This window comes from Indicator indicator, chromosome 1, assembly GCF_027791375.1.
Source record: "Indicator indicator isolate 239-I01 chromosome 1, UM_Iind_1.1, whole genome shotgun sequence".
In the NCBI taxonomy this organism is placed as follows: Eukaryota; Metazoa; Chordata; class Aves; order Piciformes; family Indicatoridae; genus Indicator; species Indicator indicator.
The window spans coordinates 78,098,229-78,119,442 of NC_072010.1; the positions used below are offsets into that span (position 1 = coordinate 78,098,229).

The 21,214-nt window shown below is 36.4% G+C and overlaps 1 protein-coding gene across 1 annotated transcript in view; it reads left to right on the plus strand.

Annotated features, from left to right (window-relative positions):
* The window catches only part of STS (steroid sulfatase), a 76,793-nt gene that overhangs the window by 41,892 nt on the left and 13,687 nt on the right, over positions 1 to 21,214 (plus strand). Inside the window, exons 6-8 of the mRNA XM_054383300.1 lie at positions 3,357 to 3,494; positions 9,705 to 9,864; positions 12,458 to 12,579. Of these exons, the coding sequence (XP_054239275.1) occupies positions 3,357 to 3,494; positions 9,705 to 9,864; positions 12,458 to 12,579 (420 nt within the window). The remainder of the gene's footprint in view (positions 1 to 3,356; positions 3,495 to 9,704; positions 9,865 to 12,457; positions 12,580 to 21,214) is intronic.

Below are 21,214 nucleotides of genomic sequence, written 5' to 3' on the forward strand. Positions count from 1 at the left end.
ATCCACAGAGATCAGTGCAGCTGTTAATTTTTTAGAACATGGTTTTCAAGTGAGTCTTTCCAGTGAAGAATCCTTCCATTTTTATTGATAACTCCCATACTAGGGATAGAAAGCTATTGTCACTTGAACAGAGCTATAGTTTTCCCAGGCTCATTTACCGTACAGTGTCATATTCTAAGTGAACACTTTACATCCAAAAAGTCTTTTACAATTTGTATTGCTTTCTACAACCAGCAGTGGGACTTAAAGGGGGATACTGAGCCAGCTGAAGCCCCATTCTTGTAATTCATGAGCAGATGACATATGACACCCTCACAATCATATTTTATGGGTGAAGCAATATAGTTTTACAATCTTTTCTTTGATGTCATTTACCTGCTCACCACACTCATTAAAGGGTGTTGGACATACGGTTCCATGTCTAGCAGTTTGGGTAGGATTCATCTTGCTGTTCTTGATGTCTAATGTGAAGGCAGTTATGAGCTATTTGCATGCCTTTTCTTTTTTAATAAACAGATAAAAAAGGCCTTCTTGGGGCTGTGACTGACCTTTTCAAAGGCTACTTAAAGAGGTTAGGTGAAACTCCTCCTTTGCTTTGCCTGGGAATGTTTATACATCAGTTTTCACTTAATTCTAAAGTTTCTGTGAAATCTACAGAAGTAATAAGAATGGAGGACTTAATAATTAAAAAAAAAAGTCATAAGAAACCTGTAAAGATGTATTTGGTACTTTCTAAAATATGCTTCCACAATTGGTATAGTATTACATGTGAGATCTGTCTCAGAGAGATCCACAATTCATTTTTTTCATTTTTCTTCTGTATTAGAAATGCTGGTAGAAATGCTAATAAGTGAATGTATTGCTTGTGTTAACAGTAGACACATCATTCAAATGCACTTTAATGGGGCTTATCTCCTGTTAACACACACTTTATTGCTTATTTATAGTTTTCATTCTAGAAAGTGTCAATTTTCAAAATGAAAATAGAAATTGAAGTTTTGCTTCATTTCTGCAAGTGCATTGTGATTGCTATTCTCTGACAATATTGTTTGAATTACCACTATTAGTCCATCTGCACTGAAAAATGTTGCAAAAATAAATTGTCATTTTATCATATACTGATTAACCCTAGTCTAGCCAATCTTCTTTGTGTATATAAGTCTGAAGGAAATGTGTGTTTTAACGCTGAATTCAACAAGCTTTGGATGAGATTATCTATGCTTTTTTTTTCCTTCTGAAATGTGTAACATATGCCTATCACAATATTTTTTTTTCCAGGCCAAGTCAAGCTACTCAACCTTGTTTCAACTCCCCCCACCACCCCACCCCCCCCCACAAAAAAAACCCAAACAACCAAAAAAAAAAAAAAAAAAAGCAAGCAACCAACCAACCAACCAAAACCAGAAAAAAAATCATATAATCTTATGAGTAGAACTCTTGGTTTGTTTTGATTTTTGTCTTATATATAGGGTGAATTTGAAAATCCAATTTCCTCAAGGTTAAAAAGTGCAATTGTGCGTGCCATTGCACATGCATTTCTTTGTGCAATCTCATTTATTATTATTATCATAAAATCATAGCTTGATACAGGTTGGAAGGGAGCTTTGGAGATCATGTGGCTGAATACCACACAAAACATCTTAGCTTGACTCCCCTTTTTATCATCATTGCTGTCTTTCCAAGGGATGTTATAACTACTTAGCAAGCACATTATCCAAACAATCTCAGAAGCCAATGGGAAACTGCCTCTTTCTTTTCTGGCACAAAGTCTGCCTGCTACAGCAAGTGAATGGCTTGTCAGATGGATCTGCATGATTTTCTCTCAACCCACCAACCTTAAAATGTCAGCCTTTGTAACAGATTTTCCTCAGCTCTGTTGGGAAATTTCAACTCCCACAAGGTTTCAAAATTTACATAAATTAATTCACCTACTCTTACATTTCTTCTTTTCTCCTAGTTTACAAACAAATTCAATAGGTATCACTTATTTAACTGCTGGTGTTCCTTTATTCACAGAATCACAGAGTGGTAGAAATTTGAGATGATCCAAACCCACTGCTAAAGCAAGTTCACCTGGAGTAGGTCATGTTCCAGTCATTTGAGCTTATGAGAAATGAAAACAGTCAGCCTTTTTAAGAAGGCCATTTTAGAAAGCTATAACATTTAAGCAGGAATACTAGCAGTAAGCTAACTACTTATCCAGAAAAAGAGCATAGCAACAGAAACAATGATCAGAAAATTATTTAAAACGCTCTCTGTTTCCAAGTTCTTATCTCATTCTCTTTGACACAATAATGGGGCATGAGCTCATGCATTAATTTTTAGTGGACAGATAAGCAATCAAAGTTAACATTCAAACTGGACCATTCTTGGATGTTTAAGTAAAAAGAATAAAGATAAAATGATTGTGAAGACAGAATTATATTTATATACTCTGAGATTCCGAAAGAACAAGTTTAAAGCTCATTTGCAGGCAGATGTGAAGAAGTATGTTCTTATAGTTTGGTCAGTTTCCAGACTGCATAATTTTAGATTCCTAATCAGTATGAAATTCACTGGAGCAAGTTACAAGAGCAGCTTCACTCTCATCATGTAGAAATCCTCTTTAAAGAAGTCAGTCTGAATAGGTTTGAATGTAATTTCTGTAAGGCCACTCCACAGTGCTGAGGTAATGTGAGAATTTCTTTGTGAACATGAAACATGGGTCCAAGGTACCTTGGAGTTACAGAGCATATCCATGTGGATTCCTCCTTTTAATATGTGTGTATTACCTTTCACATTTTGAGTATAGTTGATGTCTATTCTTATATGATGTGAAATTAGAGACTAATTAGTAGGTTTGATAATGAAACCAGTGCTCCAGAGGCACTCCTTTTTTTTTTTTTTTTTTTTGGTAGAATGTCTTATTCAAGCACTAACATTGAGATTAGGTTGCTAAGCAGCAAAACTTTACCCCCAAACTCTATTCTGCATGCTGAGACACTTTCAGGCATTCCCAAGTGTTTGAGTCTTCTTGATGAGGGGTTTCCTTGATTGAGAGCAACTGCTTCCAAAGGTCACTTCCTCTCTATAAATCAGCCCTTTTCTCTGGTATACACAAATCTTCTTTTATACTTCAAGAAATGTGCAGCAATTGAACCATGGTCCTGACTGCAACAGGCCTTATACAGTTGTCCCCTACTGTATGCTGCATGTTGCCAATCACTATGTGTGGTAATGTTCATATGGAAACTTAAAAAGACGTAAGGAAAAACAATATTTTTATGTGCCAAGGCTAATGAAGAATGCACTTACAGATATTGAAGCTGTTCTTCTTTTTCTTTCTTTTTTTTTTTTTTTTCTCTCTTTCTTTTTAGGACAGGTGCTGGATTCACTTGAGAAATACAATCTAAGTCATAAAACTCTTTTGTACTTTACATCTGACCAAGGAGCTCATGTTGAAGAAGTCTCCAGTACTGGAGAAGTCCATGGAGGATACAATGGCATATATAAAGGTGAACATTCTCTAATGATTCTTATAATTTGGGTCAGAAATAAAATATTAATTTTTTTTCTCAAAAAAAAGCTCTGATGTACTCTGTGGCCAAGGTCAAAACTTCTTAAACAGTAAATTTCTCATGACTGCTATTCTAAATTCAAATGTAGGCAGTAAATAGGAAGGATTTATTTGTCAAATTTAGCAACTCAAGCAGTGTACATGCCCAGTCAGAGCTCTGTGGGGTTTCAACATTAGCAGATATACTCTTGAACTGGTCAAAGACGTATTTGGAAGGATGTCAGTTGAAAGTACTTCAGTGTAATGGCTAGGTAGCAGAATAGAAGAGGAAAAAAGAGGTTTATGAGCCATGAGGAATAACAAATAGGAACTAAATACCAGAGACTAAGTGGGATCACATGAAGATAGGGTGTTAGGATATGGAGAAGATGGGAGAAACGGAGTCCAATGTAGTCATTTCAGAAAAGCAGAAAAGGAAAGTTAGGTGAAAACAAAAAAAAGAGAAGTTAGGCTGAGTTTGGGGGAAATAAGTTTGATAACAGCTGCCCGTTTTCCATGGTGCAAGTGGTGGACACAGCATCAGGCAAATGAATGTCAAAATGTTTTTTATAATCTTTAATCTTACAGAACTAGAGTATTTTTTAACATTTGGGTGGGTTTTTTTAATAATCTGCAAACATACAATTATTTTCATTTTTTCACTAGGAAGCGTCTCTGTAGTTTGTTTCCCCTCATATTTCAGGGGAAAAATCAAAGAAATCCAGCAGTTTGCTGAAAGTAACTTAAAAAACTGGAAACTTTGTAGAGAGAAAAACATAAATTGCCTTTAAGTATTTTTTTTTTTTTAAAGATAGTATGCAAAACTACAAAATCATGTTGTAATTGAGTCTGGAAGGCACCCCCCAAGAGCAGGGTTAGGTAGAACAGGTTGCTCCGGGCTGTGTCCAGTCAAGTTACAAAATTTCCAATGATGGAGACTGCACAGCCTCTCTGAGTAACTTGCTCCAGTCTTTGATCACACTTACTGTAAAAACAAAAACAAAACAAAAAAAACCAAAACCACAAACCTTTTTCTTTGGTTTAAATGGAATTTTATGTCTTTGAGTTTGTCCACATTGCCTTTTATCCTGTCAGTGAGCACTACTGAAAAGAACCTGGCTCTGTCCTCTGTAAAGGACAATATGTATGTTAAATCCATACAGAATGAACCTTCTCATCTGCAGGCTAAACAGTCCTGCCTTTCTCAGCCTGTCCTCACATGTCAAATGCTCCAGCTGCTTAAACTTTTCATAACCCTCCTTTGGACTCACTCCTGTATGTCTATGTCTCTCTTGCACTGGGGAACCCTGCATTTGGACCCAGTACTCCAGATGTAACCCACTAGTGCTGAGCAGACTTGCTGGAAATATTCTTAATGCAGCTCAGGATGATATTGGCCTTCCTTACCACATGGGCACATTGCTGGTTCGTGTTCATCTAGTTGTCCACCAGGAACCCCAGGTCCTTCTCTGCTGAGCTGCTTTCCAGCCAATCAACTCCTTTGCCTTTGCTAGTGCTAGAGATTATTCCTTTGCAGATGCAGTACTTGGTTCTCTTTAGGCCATTTCTCCATCCTGTTGAGGTCCCTCTGGATGGCAGCACAACTGTCAGTAGATCAACCACTCCTCCCAGTTTTGTATAATCTGCAAAATTGCAAAAAAGAAGGAAGGTAGGCAAATACTGTGAACACTAACAATACAGTGAGTTTTTCAAGTGACAAAAAGCCACAGATTTTAGTCAGTAGGTGTCTGTCTGAGAAATGACCCCTATATTTTAAGTGAGCTGGGAAGGAAATACTACATAAGCAAAACAAGCAATGCTGAAGTAGTAAGGTTATAAAGTATCAGGTGGATCCCCTTGGGCTAACACCAGAGTGAAATTTATCTTGAAAGTTAGCACATAGGCCTTACATAGTGAATTAAGTAATTAAGGAACCATATGGTTACATATCTGTAGCTGTAGGCACAGCCTGAGGTGTTTTAGAAGCTTTAAAAAATATTTGCCTTCTAGAATGCCAGACATAAGATACAGGATAAATGATGAGGAGTGGAAAAAAAGACAAATACTTAGGGGAATATGTCTTCCCGAGGAACTTGGATTAAATAAGAGTATTTTCTAGCAGATTTTTTATTCATACTTACAGAACAGAGAATAATTTGAAGTAGATCTTACTGGAATTAATAAAAAATCCAATTGATAGGGTTACTTAGGGAGTCATGGGACTTTTAGTTTTTAAAATAAATAGTGTAGTGTACAGTTACCATCTATACTATGCTGGCAAGTCTTACAATATTCTGTGGGATAGGAAATAATCACTAAATAAGAAAAATTTATATCATTGTATGAGTGACATTCTTAATAAATTAAAAAGAAATTAAAATACCCATGCAATCAATTGAATATACTTTTACCATTTTGAAATACAATATATTCTGCTTTATCTTTCACTTTCTTCGTCACCATATCGTCATTTTCAAAGGAGCAGAAGTGAAAGTGATCAATAATTGCATAATTCTCATACATAAGAATTTATTAAAATTTTCACATACAATGAAAAGTGCTTGAGGTCTGTACATCTCTGGCAGGTTTAATGAAAACCAGACCTGTGAAGTCATAATTTTCAGGCACTCATAAGGCAATGTGCCTAAAAGAGTCAAAAGGATGATCTTTAATTCTGCTTTTCTCATGTGTGCAAGTACTAGGAATTTACTTCACCTGATGAATAGTTTACAAAACCATTCTGTGGTGTCTGCTAGACCCTACTTATCTTCTTGTATATGAGTGGAGCATGAATGTGAATATGAATCAAGACACTTAACCCTCTTGTCAGAGCTGGAGCAATATGCTCAGCAGTAATTGGCTCTGCCCTAAAATCAAAAGCCCTCAACAGATCTCCACAATTTGAACTCACTAATTTGTCGATATACAGCCAAGTGAGCACCAATAATAAAATTTAAGAGGAGTTTGGAGAGTTAGACTAGTGCTGCAAGCCTGAATGCAGAAAGAGGAAATCACTGGTTTGAAGGTTTTATTACTCTGGATTCTGACTGTGGAACATTCGCTGTAAATTTCGATAGTCTTTGAAATTAGAAACCAGAGCTAACACAGTGTTAAACTTGTTGCTGTCATACACAGTCTGATTTGTATCTTCAGTATCCTTTTTTAGAAGTGATTATACAGAAATATTGAAGTGATGGATCAAAGCCATGGCCTCTATTTCCAGTGCCTTTTTTCTGATGGTTATCAGGATCAGAGTCCTTGGAGGAAGATGCAGGAGCTGTGTAGTAAATAAAGAAGACCCCTAAGAATATCTCCTACTAATCTTAGATAGTATGGCCTTGATTTAAAATGTGAATCCTGACAGTTTAGATTCTACAAATAATTTTAGCATTAGTTATATGAATTTTCATCATGTGAAGATAAAATTCCACTTTGAGTCCTTCTGAATTCTTAGCATATCCTAAACCATTTGACAATGAGAATGTGGTGCTTTCATTTACTGTTTTGAAATGGGACAATTGCAGATTTCATTGAACATCTTGAAGTTTAATACTGTTTCCTCAATGATTCAGCATAAAGGAGGGAAAACTGTTTATACTTTCTCTATCTTTCCTTTGTTTTGTAAACTTTTATTGTGCCTTTTTCCCTTTAATACTTCACTCAAAAAAAATTCTCATCGGTGTCCTTCATCAGTCTTAACTGATGATTTTTATTTGTTTTTTATTATATTTATATTTTTAACTTTTAATTTCTTGTTACTTTTTTCTGTGAATGTGAGAAGGAAAGAAGGAAAGAAAGATCAATATAGTTATGATCCAAATGCTCTAAGAAAGTTATTTAAATAGTTTTCATCTTTTGTCATTCAAAATATTAATAATGATATACCACAGAGTTCCCCTTTATATATCATCCTTTGTAAAAGCTCTATCCCCAGAGTTAGGTAATAGCAGTCAATTTAAACCAGAGAGAGAGAAAAAAGAGATTCTTTCAGGTAAGATTTGAAATGAGGTTAAAATGGAAATTTGATATCATGTTGCGGATGACTGCAGAGTTATGTCTGTACTTTACCTGCTCCTGCAGAAATTTCAGAAAAGGTGAATGTAGGCTATTGTTCAATATAACACTGAAAGCATAGATAGCTAAGCATTAAAATACAGCCTGGGGTGCTTTATGATGTTTTAAAAACATATTTAAGGGAACAAAAATAATATATATCTAGGCTGCCTAGAGTATGCCAGGCATATAGACTACTAGGTTGTTACCTTTTCTCCGTTTCAGTGTTGTCAAATCAAAGCAAAATACAAAGCTAATGAGTCACATCCTGAAATATGAAGAGATTTTATTTTAAATAATGACTTTTTGTGGATTTGTTCTTGCCTGTCTAATATTTTAGCCATTTGGTTGTTTTTATCTTTCAAGTATTATTAGTGAAACCTTGATTTAGTTTGTTAGGGAAAAAGAATGTAGATTGCATGAACAGCATTTAACAGATAGAGTTTTAAAGATGATGTATATCAAGGGATTTTTAATCACACAATGGCATTAAGCAACTCAGGTTCTGTCATTAAACACAGTTCTAATAAAGATGAACACCACATAGGCACAGATAATAGAGAACAGTCTTCCACAATGACCCATAATTCTTGCCCTGTATCCCTTCTATTCCTAATCTCCAGAGATATCAAAAAAAAAAAAATACTCTAATTAGTCTTCTAAAAGGAAAATACTCACTTCTTCATAGACATAAGCGAGGAGATAGCCCTGCTGCAGTCTCCATTTTGCTTTTTGTACCTCACAGCAGGGAAGCAGAGTTTGCTGAGTGCTCTCTTTGTGCTTGGGGAAGTGCAGGTTTTCTGACCTGTTCTGTAGTGATTCAAGAAAGTTGTGCTGTGAACCTTGGGACTGTGAAAGCCATGCAATATCTAGATTTTAAGATTTGTAACATTTGGGAACAGAATTCACCACTTGCCTTGAAATTACTCTGTCTTCAAATTACACAGGAGGCAACAGTAAAATGAGAGTTTATTTAAAGAATCACATCTAGCTACCACTGCTAACAGGTTCAGACAGGCATACAGAAATAAAAGGAACCTCACGCATGCAGTTACCTATGGTATAGATCAGCTCTTAGGGTTTTCTGTCTGTCAGTACCATCTGGCCAAGAAGCTTCTGTGATGTGTGCACAGAACTGAGATCTGGATCATGAACTAAATCATCTCCCCAGCAAAGCTGTTCACTGAAAATAACTTGAGGATATCTATAATTTTATGTCCTTATACTTGTATTTTTATTCAGATTTAACTACTGCTGCTCAACACAATTTTCTGTGAACCATAGCTCAGGCAGGATATTAATCTTCCTACTAGGTAACACACAATCCCCACCAAACTTTTAAGATCCTAATGACTGCTGTACACGGATAGAGTCATCTTTTCTGTATAAGAGACACGCATTCTGTTGACATCTACACTCTTCCTTATGCAACAGTATTAATGACTGCTCAGCAAGCATACTGTTGGGTGAACACTTCCCTCTACTAGGTGACAGGTATTTTAAACCTCACCAAATAACAACTTGCAAATGTAAAACTACATGTTATTTAGATTTTTGTTTTTAAAAGCATGTTTTGCAAGAATGTACAGGAATGTAAACAAAAAGAATCCATGCATCTCATTCCTGAGTTTTAGAATAGGTGGCCACACATTTTCTTATGAGAATGGAATTGCATTTAATGCAGTGACAACAGTAAATTTTAAAAACTGCTCTAAAAGGCCAATAGTCCTGTAGTGAGTTACTTACTTCCTAATGCATTAAATTGGGTAATTCAGAAGCATACTTAAATTAGTACTTTCTTCTATGTAAAGTCATTAAGTACTATTTTAAATAAAATATCATACATCTTGTGTGGATTCATAAAACAGACATCTCGGCATGCCTCCATTTTTTATTCCTGTTTTTTTTTCTCTCTTCTCATAGCTATGTGGCACATTATCTAGACCAAATTCTATATGATGATTCCTTCAAGGTGCAAATTAAAAATGAGATAAATACATTTAATGAAAGTATTCTAGCTAAACAGAATGTTTGATGTTTGGAAGTTGAACCTTGGGGAAGGTATATTTCTAAGAAGAAATTGGTTTCTTAGCAAATAAAACTTTCATTTTTTTAGGTGGAAAATCAATGAATTGGGAAGGAGGTATTCGTGTGCCAGGGCTTCTCCGTTGGTCTGGAGTAATACAGGCTGGTGCTTATATTGATGAGCCAACAAGTAACATGGATATATTTCCTACCATAGTTAAACTTGCTGAGGCACAGTTACCCTCTGACAGGTATGCTTTGTAGATATCTCTGTTTTAGAGATAGTCTCATGAGTGTTTTTATACATGCTGGTGATGTCTATGAAAATAGAGGTGAGAATGAAAAGAAAGAATTAGGTTTTAAAAACAGGTTTTTGTCAATACTTCAAGAATACTTTGGGCCCTTCACTACGAGAAAGACACCGAGTTGCTAGAGCGTGTCCAAGAAGGGCAATGAAACTGGTGAAGGGTCTTGAGAACAAGTCTTATGAGGAACAGCTGAGGGTGATTGTTTAGTCTGGAGAAGAGGAGGCTGAGCGGAGACCTCATTGCGCTCTACAACTCCCTGAAAGGAGGTAACAGTGAGGTGGAGGTCAGTCCCTTCTCCCTACCGTTAGGTAACAGGACAAGAGGAAATTGTGCCAGGGGATGTTTAGATTGAATATTATGAAAAATTTATTTCCTGAAAGAGTGGTCAGGCATTAGAATAGGTTACTCAGGAATGGGAAGGAGTCATCATCCCTCGAGGTGTTCAAGAAACATGTAGACATGGCACTTTGGGCCATGGTGGTGCTAGGCTGATGGCTGGACTCGATCTTTTCCAACCAAAGCAATTCTATAATTCTATGAGTGAATATTTTTAATAATTTTGAGCTCAACCTTGGCCTACTTATTATGATAAAACATATCAAATTGCCAGACAGGTGTTTCTCATAGGTTTTTTTTTTTGTTCTCTCTCAAGTTAGTGAAAATAATCCCTTACAGATAAGAAAAACATGATGAGAAAACTTACTGGATTTCTGTACTTCATAAGGTGTTTTATACATCTGTGTTTTGTCTTCTTTCAGGAGATATCTAGTTTCAGCAGCAAGGTGCCTCCATCTAAATTCTGTTGCCATTCCAATCCAATAAGAGGAAAAACCTTCTGATATGCATATGCTTTGAACACATCTGTCATACACAAACAGCATTTTAACTCAAAACATGCAGGATCCCTGTGGGGAAAACCAGTGCTGAGAAGAGACAATCTGCTAATGATAAGTTACTGAGTGCAAGAAGGTAGTGGCAGAGCAGGACATGTGTAGGACACAGGAAAAATTAGTCAGGCTAGTCCACTTGCAAGTTGCTCCACAGGTGATTTTTCTGTGTAGCCTAGATGCCACAGTTAATGTCATGTTCATGGTAGGTCATGGAGGAGCTCGAAGCATTTTGAATCAGCAGCTGAATTCCTATCACTCCATTGAATTATTCCTGAGGAATATGTTACAATTAGGGTTCAGTCACTGGGAGGAAGCAGGTTAAAAAGGAAAGGAGGAGGTGCTCCTAGTTAAAGAAGTAATAAGAAAGGAAAGTCTCATATAGCCCCCTGAAACCAGCATTTCTGGTAATGCAAGAGTACTGGAGACATCTTTTTCTCCATCAAAACACTGTAGAACAGGAAGTGTACAATAAACATTCATCTGCTGCTTTCAGATTGAAATTGAGCAAGCCTTCAGGGGCAAGACAAGAGTGCATTACTCAGGGAAGAAAGCAGTGCAAACTGAAAGTGGGAAAAACTGTGATTCAACAGCCTCCACAGGCAGGGATGCACCCAGAAAGCAGAGTTGTCAGACCATAGATTTAGGAATTTCAGAATGTTTCCCTGCCCATCTTTTGAGATGAGTTATATCCAGAATGATGCTGTTATATGCAATAGCTGCCAAGAATTTCATAGACATACCTAGCTGATGGATTTAAAAAGTGATGTTATTATCTCTCTTGTAGCAGGTACACTAATGGGAAATGAGTTCTATACAGTACTGAAATTTACCATAGACATTTCAAAACTTTTTAAAAGTTTCAACTAATTTTTTATGAGATGTTGCTCAAAATGCATCTGTGTATTGGCAAAAAGTAATTTCTGATAAAACTTCTTGTGAAATTAATAATTCACACCAAGTCAAAATTACAGATCGTGATTTCAGCTGATTCCAGCAATTCAAAGGCATAATTTATTGACACATCTAAATACCTTGCTTATTTTATAACTCCATTTTGATGTAAATTAACTGGTTCCTTCAAAGTATGGTCAAAATTGTCCAGCAGTATTTTAAATAATATTTGTGTCTATGTGAGTGTGTGTGTGTGGTTGATCAACATATATTTAAACATAGTTCATTTTCAGCATTGAAATGGCAATTTCTGTCTTAAGTTCTGTCATGCATAACTTGCTGGACAGTATTCTTTGCATTACTTCTGGGACTGCCACCAGAGCAGAGCATGTGTTTCTCTGGTTTTAGGGTTACTTTGAACAGACTACTCCCAAGCAGCTTGAGCAGGTATACTTGGAGGACTGTGTTGTAGCAATTTATTCACGTATGTCTTGTCAATTTCCCAGAAAAGAAAAAAGATAAAAGTGGATTGAGGAAACAACCATCTCCAATAGAAAAATGTGAAAACAATATTCCCTTAAGTAATGTGATAATCAAAGAGGAAGAAGAACCGAAGTTTTTTTTTTTTTAAATTGACCACTAAAATAGAGGTGGCCATTTATTTTTATAAGTAGCGGAAACAAAGAATTACAGTATCTTCTCAGTAAAGTGAGGTCTGAATTATTCTTCTGATTGTGAAATGCTTTCTTACTCAGAGTTATTGATGGACATGATCTGATGCCCTTACTTCAAGGAAAAGTTACCCAATCCAAGCATGAATTTCTCTTCCATTACTGTAATGCATATTTAAACGCAGTGCGCTGGCATCCAGCAAACAGTGAGTAAACTTGCCTGTTCACATTTTAAATATTTCATATGTTTTTTATTGCAGCTTTAAAAGAATCAGGAAAAAGCCCTGGGCCATAGTAACAAACAAATCGTTTAAAATATCTAACCCTTGTCCTTCTTTTTCTCTTTTTCTTTTGCTAGAACATGCCTGTTCACCAATTTACTGTTTCACGTTACTTTGTTGCCGTGCGTTAGTGTTGAATATCAACACAATACTGAGATGAATCTATCTGAAACTTTTTTTTTTGATAGAATGGTTTGCTGAATAACAGCAGAGGTATGATGTCAGCCTGGCCATTTTTATTATTGAGATAGCAAAGTAGAGGAAAATCACTGAGTCAAATTCATAGTTATCAAATAAATTAATAAAGTACTATAGGTTCCCTGTGAATGCTTTTTATGAATTTTATAATTCCACTTTGTAGGCTAAGGAACAAAGCTTTTCCCCCTGATTTGCTCCTTTTAAACTAATAGCTCACCGTTTCTGGTAGGAACTTCCATGTTAACCAATGCATATTTCCCTTTTTATAAAAGTCTCTGTGCTGAACAAAGTGAAACACACGTTCTCTCATCTCAGTTGATGCTCAGAGTGATGACTTGTGTTACAGCTTCAAAATGATGATCCAAAAGGATGAAATTATTCTACATCATGATGAGGAGAGAAGTAGGCACAGCTCCAGGCAAGAAGAGAAGCTTCTTTTTCTCAAATGTACACGTTTGAAAAATGAAGTACCCCTTGTCTGATGAAAGGGTCAGCTTTGTTATTCACTGAAGGGAAGTTTGATAGGAAATGAAGAAGAGAAATGATGAGGGACTAGTCAATTGTATTTATTTCAGGGAAAACTGTGTAGATCGTGATACTCCTTTTGTCCTTTCTCCAAGGCAATCAAAAGAAAAAGCACAGACAGAACCTGTCAATAACTTTTTCATATCACTGTGCTGTTTTTTGTGTGGAAGATTGTTGTGATTTAACCCTAGCTGGCAAATAAGTGCCACCCATCCACCTGCTCACTCCTTCCCAGTGGGATGGAGGAGAGAACTGGAAAAGCAAAAGTGAGAAAAATTGTGGGCTGAGATAAAGACAGTTAAATAGGTGAAGCAAAACCCATGCATGCAAATAAAGCAAACCAAGTAATTAATTCACCACTTCCCATCATCAGGCAGGTGTTCAGTTGTCTCCAGGAAAGCAGGGCTCCATCATGTGTAACTTGAGAAGACAAACACCATTATGCTAAGTGTCCTCCTCTTCTTCTTCCCCTAGCTTTTTATGCTGAGCGTGATGCCATATGATACGGAATTACTCTTTGGTCAGTTGGGATCAGCTGGCCTGGCTGTGTCTTCCCCCAGCTTTATGTGCACCCTTAGCCTACCTGGTGGCAGGGTGATGTGAGAAGCGGAAAATGCCTTGCTGCTGTGCAAGCACTGCTCAGGGAATTATTAATGCAGGGAATTATTAAGGCTGATCCAAAACATAGGCCCATACTTGCTACTGTGAAGAAAATTAACTATCTCAGCCAAAACCAGCATAAAGGGGTTTTGATGTACTACCTTGTCAGCCTACATTGTAGTGTGAGAGTAGGCAATAGCCAGATACTCTTTTCTACTTTCTTTTGTACCAGTCCTCTGGGAGTGCTCAACAACTTCTCCTTTCTCACTTGCCCAATCTTAGATCTTCAAAAATGCCTTTTTCATGTAGACAATGAAATCGTGTTTGTAAAGATATTTCTTGCAGTCAGCTAAGGGTTTGCCTTGTTTATCTCTCTCCAATGTCTTACTGTTGTATAGAGATAAATATACTTGCATTACAGCTCTGTGCATCTGATGCTATCTGCATTGCTGTGGGTTTTCGTGTGGAAGAGTGTGATAGTTTGTTTGGTTTGTTTTGTTTTTCCACTGGCATTTCAGCAGCTCTATATGAAGCAACTGAGAAGTTCAAAGTGCATTATATTACTAGTTAGACTATTACTGCCTTCTAATTTTTCCCTGGCATCTCAGCAGCTCTATATGAAGCAACTGAGAAGTTCAAAGTACATTATATTACTAGTTAGACTATTACTGCCTTCTAATTTCCCACCACAGCTTCCTCTTTACAGCTAATCTCATAGTCCATCCGCAGTCACTATTACTGCTACTATTGCTATTTTAGTATGTGAAAATGAACACAAGTACAACAGAAATATGATGCAATGTCTGGGCTTTTAAAAAAATTTTCTGTGGGAAGCAATTGTTTCAAACATGTAATTCAAAATGTTGCAGAGGTTTTGCATAGCTGCAAAGACATAAATTAGAAGTATCCTATAGTAACAATTCATTCCCTATGCTTAGGAATCCATCTGAGAAAGTGAATGAGGCCACATTCATTAAAGATGAATTAGAAAGATGGAAAATTGTACAACTTTAACTTAACCACAGCATGCTACTATTGCCAATTACAAGGCTGTTAAGTCTTCACGGTTTAGATGTAGACTGATCACCATTGCTAACTCTACAAGTTACATGTCTGACATGCTTTGTGGCCTAAAAAAGTACCACATTCCTCCATGTGCACAGCCATTTTCCAGTATCCAGACATGACTGTAGGGTTCCTCATCTTTTAGCAACACCTTGCCAATGGCTGTAGTTCAGCAAATAGCACCTTTTGCAAAGGACCATGGGAAGCAGATGCATAATGCTCTTAAGGACTGTCCTGAAGAAGTGATATTCCTTATCTAAGAAAAACTGTTAAATTCTTGGGGAAAATGTCATCAAGGAGTGGTTGTCTCCTTCTGTGTATTGTAAATAATGTTTTAGACCAGGAAACCCTGGAGTTCTTGATCTGTGTTCCCAAGGTAGTTAACTTGGTTGACTACATCTACTTTGGAATTGTATAAAAACTGCAGATGATGCCTGCATGTACAGGCCAAATGCTGTGTGGGCTCTGCCTCTCACTATACCTGAGAAGAAACTGATAGTGTGAAATGAGTAACCCCAGACATGTTCAGCATCTTCTGCACTGCTCTGATGATGGGCCATTTTCAGAAAGATCCAATTGTCCAGCTAGTCTACAGCATAGACTGCTGATCCCTTCACTAAACATGTAATTTCTATTATTTTTAAATATGCACTTCTTGAAGAACAAAGCAGCAACAGCCAGAAGCTTACATAAGATAAATCTTACAACTCTTAGAGAAAATGTTATTTAATTTAACTAAAGTACAATCTTTTCTAAATAAAGGGTAAAGATGCATAAATTGCAGTTATTTATGAATATATTCCTATGTTTCTTAATGTATTTATTTTGTAGGAAATCTTTGAATGTCAGGTTCATCTTGTATATTACACTTTTTTTTTCTAGACAATCAAAGTGTAGGATTAGCTTTGATCCTAAGCAGAAAAGCATATACCAGGAAGTGAGAGGGAAGCAAAAGTTCTGCTTAGACATATGGTCCCTTGTTTTCTTTATCACTTCACAGTTCCCTTAGTAATTTTGTCTTTCCCACTGTTAGATTTCCACTTCATCCAAAAACATATGCACCTTTTTCTCGCTTGCAAGCTTCTAGAGTTTGACTTAAGTGGCTGTATTTCTCACATCATTCAGGGAAGGTCAGGAAATTCAGAGTGGACAATTTCACGTTAATATGTTTAGAGACTAAGCAGTCCTCATAAGCAAATCAATACACATCTTCATTAAGACATAATGGTTAGATCAGTTATTGCATTCACAATATACTTTCTCCTTCATCAGCTCTTTGAGGAACATTTGGAGGGTATGTGCTACATAATGCTCTTCTCAAACAACACTTCAAAATTACAGCCTTATACTTTCTAGTGAGATGCGAAGAAATGAATTTCTCTGTTTTTTCACTTTCCCTGTCTTTCTCATTCACAGAAAATAAGCTAACACCATTTTTTCCTACATTTTTATGATGCACTTACATTTTGCCAGATAATAAAAAATGATGAGGATTATTCTTCACATTCTAAATTTTTTAAAAAGAATGAAGTATCAGGCTCTTTTCTTTGCTCAAGGTTCATGTCTTGCTCTCAGAGACTTGGGCATGCTGACACTTGTTATCAGTGCCTTGCTAACAGCCAAGAGGTACAGTCTTAATCCTTGGAGGATGATTTCCTGTTATTTTGAAACCTTATAAATATGTGTAACTTAATTTAACAGAGAGGAAGACATGATAAAGCAGCATCAGCAAAGTGCTGTGATTTCCCGTTGTCGATACTTATTCTCCACGGCTGCCTGGTGTACCATATAAATACCAATATGTGAAAGCAATGCCTCTGGAAGAAAAATCAAAAGTTTTCTTTCTGCTTAGTAAAGTGTTACCATTTAGGTTTTTCAGACAGTAAACATTTGCATTCAAAACAATGCAAGTGCAGGATCTGCCTTCACTTTCTTGAGCTGAGCCACACAAAGTTTTGTGTAGCTTTCTATTAGTTATGTATGTGAGATTAAGCTCTGAACTGTTGTAGCCTGACTACACACTCTTCTGCTACAGCAAGTAGACCAGTATTTCTGTATTTACTAAAGTTATAATTTAACATAACTGATTACTAAAAAAAACCTACCAACACCTCTGCCTCCAGCACATTACTGGCATATGAAACAGTACTATTAAAAATGCATTGCTATGACAACTTAATTATAAGGAAAGAATTAATTAGATACAGAGCAAATCTACAGTTGAATGGAACTACTGCATCCTTCAAACTGCTCTGATTGTGTGTAAAATTTTCACTTGGTAAGGTGGAAATATGTTGTATTCTTCTGTAATGCAATGCCATGCAGTCTGTACTGTAAAGAAATAGCAATCTTCACAATATTTTGGTATTACTAATAAAAATATACTAACATCTCTGATAAATGCTAGAATGACTTTACTAGCAGCAGTTCACCTCTTCTATTCCAAAATGAGTTTCATTATTCAGTGGAAAATGTCATTCAGTAAACAAAAGAAAAAAAGACTTACTATGGCAAGTTAAATTGAAGCACACTGGATAATAGAACCAAACTGGCTTAACATGCAAATATAGAATCATAGAATGCTTTGGGTTGGAAAGGACCTTTAAAGGTCATCTAGTCCAATACCCCAGTAGTAAGCAGGAACATCTTTAACTGTATCAGGGTGCTCAGAGTCCTCTTCAACCTGACCTTTAATGCTTGCAAGGATGAGACACCCACCACCTCTCTGGGCAATGTTTCACCATCCACACTGTAAAAAATATATCTTCCTTATATCTAGTCTAAATCTACCTCCTTTTAGATTTAAAACATTACCCTTCATCCAGTTCAACAGGCCCTGCTAAAAATACTGTCCCCATCTTTCTTGTCTCCTTTAAGTATTGAAACGACAAGGTAAGGTCTTCCCACAACCTTCTCTTCTCTGGACTGAGCAACCCCAACTCTCTCAGCCTGTCTTCATAGGGGAGGTGGTCCAGCCCTCTGATTATTTCCAGGGCCTTCCTCTGGACCTGCTCATGTCCTTCTCATGTTGAGGACTTCAGAGCTGGACACAGTACTCCAGATGAGGTCTCAGCAGAGTGGAGCAGAGTGTCACAATCTGCTCTTTCAGCCTGCTTACCATGCTGCTTTTGATGCAATTCAGGATACTATTGACTTAGCTGCAAGTGAGTATTGTCAACTCATGTCCAGATTTTCATCCACCACTACCCTCAAGTCATTCTTCATGGAGTTGCTTTCAATAAATACAATGAACTAGAAATAGAGTTAAATAGAATTAAAGAGCTGTTTTGGAAGAAATGAAAATTGGAAGAGGGATACCTTGCACTTTTAATTACTTCTCAAAAGGACTATGATATGCATGCCTTAAGGTGTAATAAAGAGGGCTTGCATTGCTTACAGTGCCATTCTCAACTTCATTTTTATAATCATAGAATCAGAGAATCAGTCAGGGTTGGAAGGGACTACAAGGATCATCTAGTTCCAGCCCTCCTGCCATGGGCAGGGTCGCCTCACACTCATAATTCTAATATCATGTTGAGTTTTAGCACTTAAAAATTTTAAACTGAATTAATCTGCTTAAAGAATGATAACTTGTGAACACAATATTGTCACGAGAAAGTGCAGGAAACGTACTCTAGGCAGGTAGCAAAAATGGTGAGTCCTCTGTGAAGCTGTATACAACCAGCTTAAACCTTTTTTAGTTTTATTTCTACCATCAAGCTCCCAGAGTGAGGGTAGGTGAGATTAGTGGCTAGCTGTCACTGTCAAATGGAAATTGGTTAATTTGTATGAAATAAATATTTTGGAGTGTAAGTAGTGATAACATACTTCCGTTTGAAAATGACAGACTTTTCTTGCATCTAAGAAAAAAGACGTTCGTGAAGTAAATTAACAGTTGGGTTTTTTTTCCTTTGAAATAGGAATTATTAGAGATATCACTAAATATTTGGTGTTTTATAGATATGTCTTAATACTGCTTTTATTGTCTTAACATAAACAAGAAATTTCAGTTCATACATTTCTCTGAAGGCTCATAAGTAGGTTTCCGTCCTCTCATAACTCTCTTAGGAGAGCAATTTTTTTGTTGTGTTCTTTGCTGTGTGGTGAATTAATGTTATAGTAGCTTCATATACAAACTGAAGGGTGTGCTTGTCTTATCTTATAGACTCATTGGCAGAATCTGTACCCTTGCCCTTTTATTTTTCTTTTGCTTGCTTCCCTGAGGGGCTTTTTCCATTTATGGTTGACTTGGTCTCTCGGTGGTGAACAAAGGACTTAGAGGATACTGTTACAGATTAGTATGGATTCACATTGACCCTGAGAATGCTAGCAGTTACAGTTGCTTTTGTTGCTGAACAATAAAAGGGAAGTTAAATTAAATAGAAGTGTGATGCAGGACTTTTGCACAGCACCTTCAAAGGGAGAGATAATAGTACCATGTGACTGAAACTGCTGTTAAGGAAACATGTTGTTTTCTTACAAAGAAACATCTTTTTGAAATAAAATCTTATCATACAAACCTTACATCTCTTCTCAGAAAAGAACAGATGGGAAAAGATTAGAAAGAAAGGATAAACATTTGAAGGACAAACACATTCCTATTGTCACAAAATTTTTTGCTTTCTAGCTAGAAAGAACATACTTTTTTAGTCTTAGTAAAATTGATGTAGGAACACATTTGTCTCAGAGAGCCATTCCCTCAGTGAAAGACCATGGTAAATGTCCTTTGACATTGACATTATACACACAGACTTTCAATCATAGTATCATAGGGTTTTTTCCTTCATATAATGTTAGCAACCATAACATACTGGTCTATTGAATCCAAGGTATCCTGACCTAAATTAGTAATGTTCTTAGTGAACAGGGAAAGGCTGGCAGGTTTTCAGTGATCATATAAAGGCAAAGACATTTAAAGAAGCTAATTCAGTATTATTTAAACTTCATCATGAATGGCTTCCTGTCAGATGTTGTGTCGTGCACTTCTGACATTAAAAAAGAAAAATCGTATGGATTTTTTTTCCCTGTATACTACACAGCTAACATTTAAATAGAAAAAAAATATGTCTGAGTTAGAACTACTGCCTGATAATTTTTTATCTATTTATAAATTAGGATTAGTTAAAACAAATGTGAGCAACAACTGTGTAAAACAATAAGCAAAAATGCACTGCAATTTTAAAAAATCAATTTCAGCTTACCAAGTAACACAAAAAGTGGGTCTTTAAAAATTTCTGGAGCATTACACTTCCAAAAATATCTTTAGTTCAGTGTTGAATTTGAGCCTGCAGCAGTCTGCATGTTACATTCAGAACACAGCGCTGATTCATCCTAGTTTTAAAATCGGATTCAAATGGCATATGTTGTCTTAGGCAATGTTCTCCAAGGGAAGCGGTCAATGTATGCTCAACCCGCACAGGCTATTCTGTATGCCACAGCCTCTAACATCCTATTAATTCTAGAAAATAAAGCAAAGTCTTTGCTTATTAGAGAAATTCCCTGGAAACCTGACTGTCAAGAGCAAGATAGATGCTCAGCATGCCATGAAAGACTATGCCATGAAAGTCAGAAGAAACAATCCTAGAAGAAAACAGTGGGCTCTTTGAGCATTGGTTCACATGGACAACATTATGATGGAAACCAGTGTATGTCTGTGGATGATGTGCACTCTGTACCATGTGTTTGCTGCTGAATCTAAGTCCTGATCAGTACTTCAGAAAGACAACACAACTGGAAAATATCCAATAATCAATGTAAATATTCTCGGTCTGAGAAAAGCTCACATCCCAGTACTAACAGTGACCCTTCTGTTGATTTCAGAGCTTTTTATGTGGTCTCAAACTATTAGAGGACATAGAATGTATTCCATATTTCAAGTGTCTTATGTTAAGACATCTGGAATTTCCTAAAAGGAAGAAAGAAAATCAGATTTTTAAATGTCTGTCTTGTTTTGTTGTTTTTAGAGAGATCTTGTAAAATCTAGAGAGATCTGTAAAAGCTTTTTGAAAGTTAGAGATGGCATTTCACTAGTAGATTTTTTTTCATATTTTTTTCAGCAGAATATTAAGCAGAATAATAAAAGGCACTTATTTGTGTTGACTCCATGGTCTCCTATATGTGGGACTCCAAGCACTTCTGAGACTTGCTTGCTTGCTCCTCTTTGACACTGCAA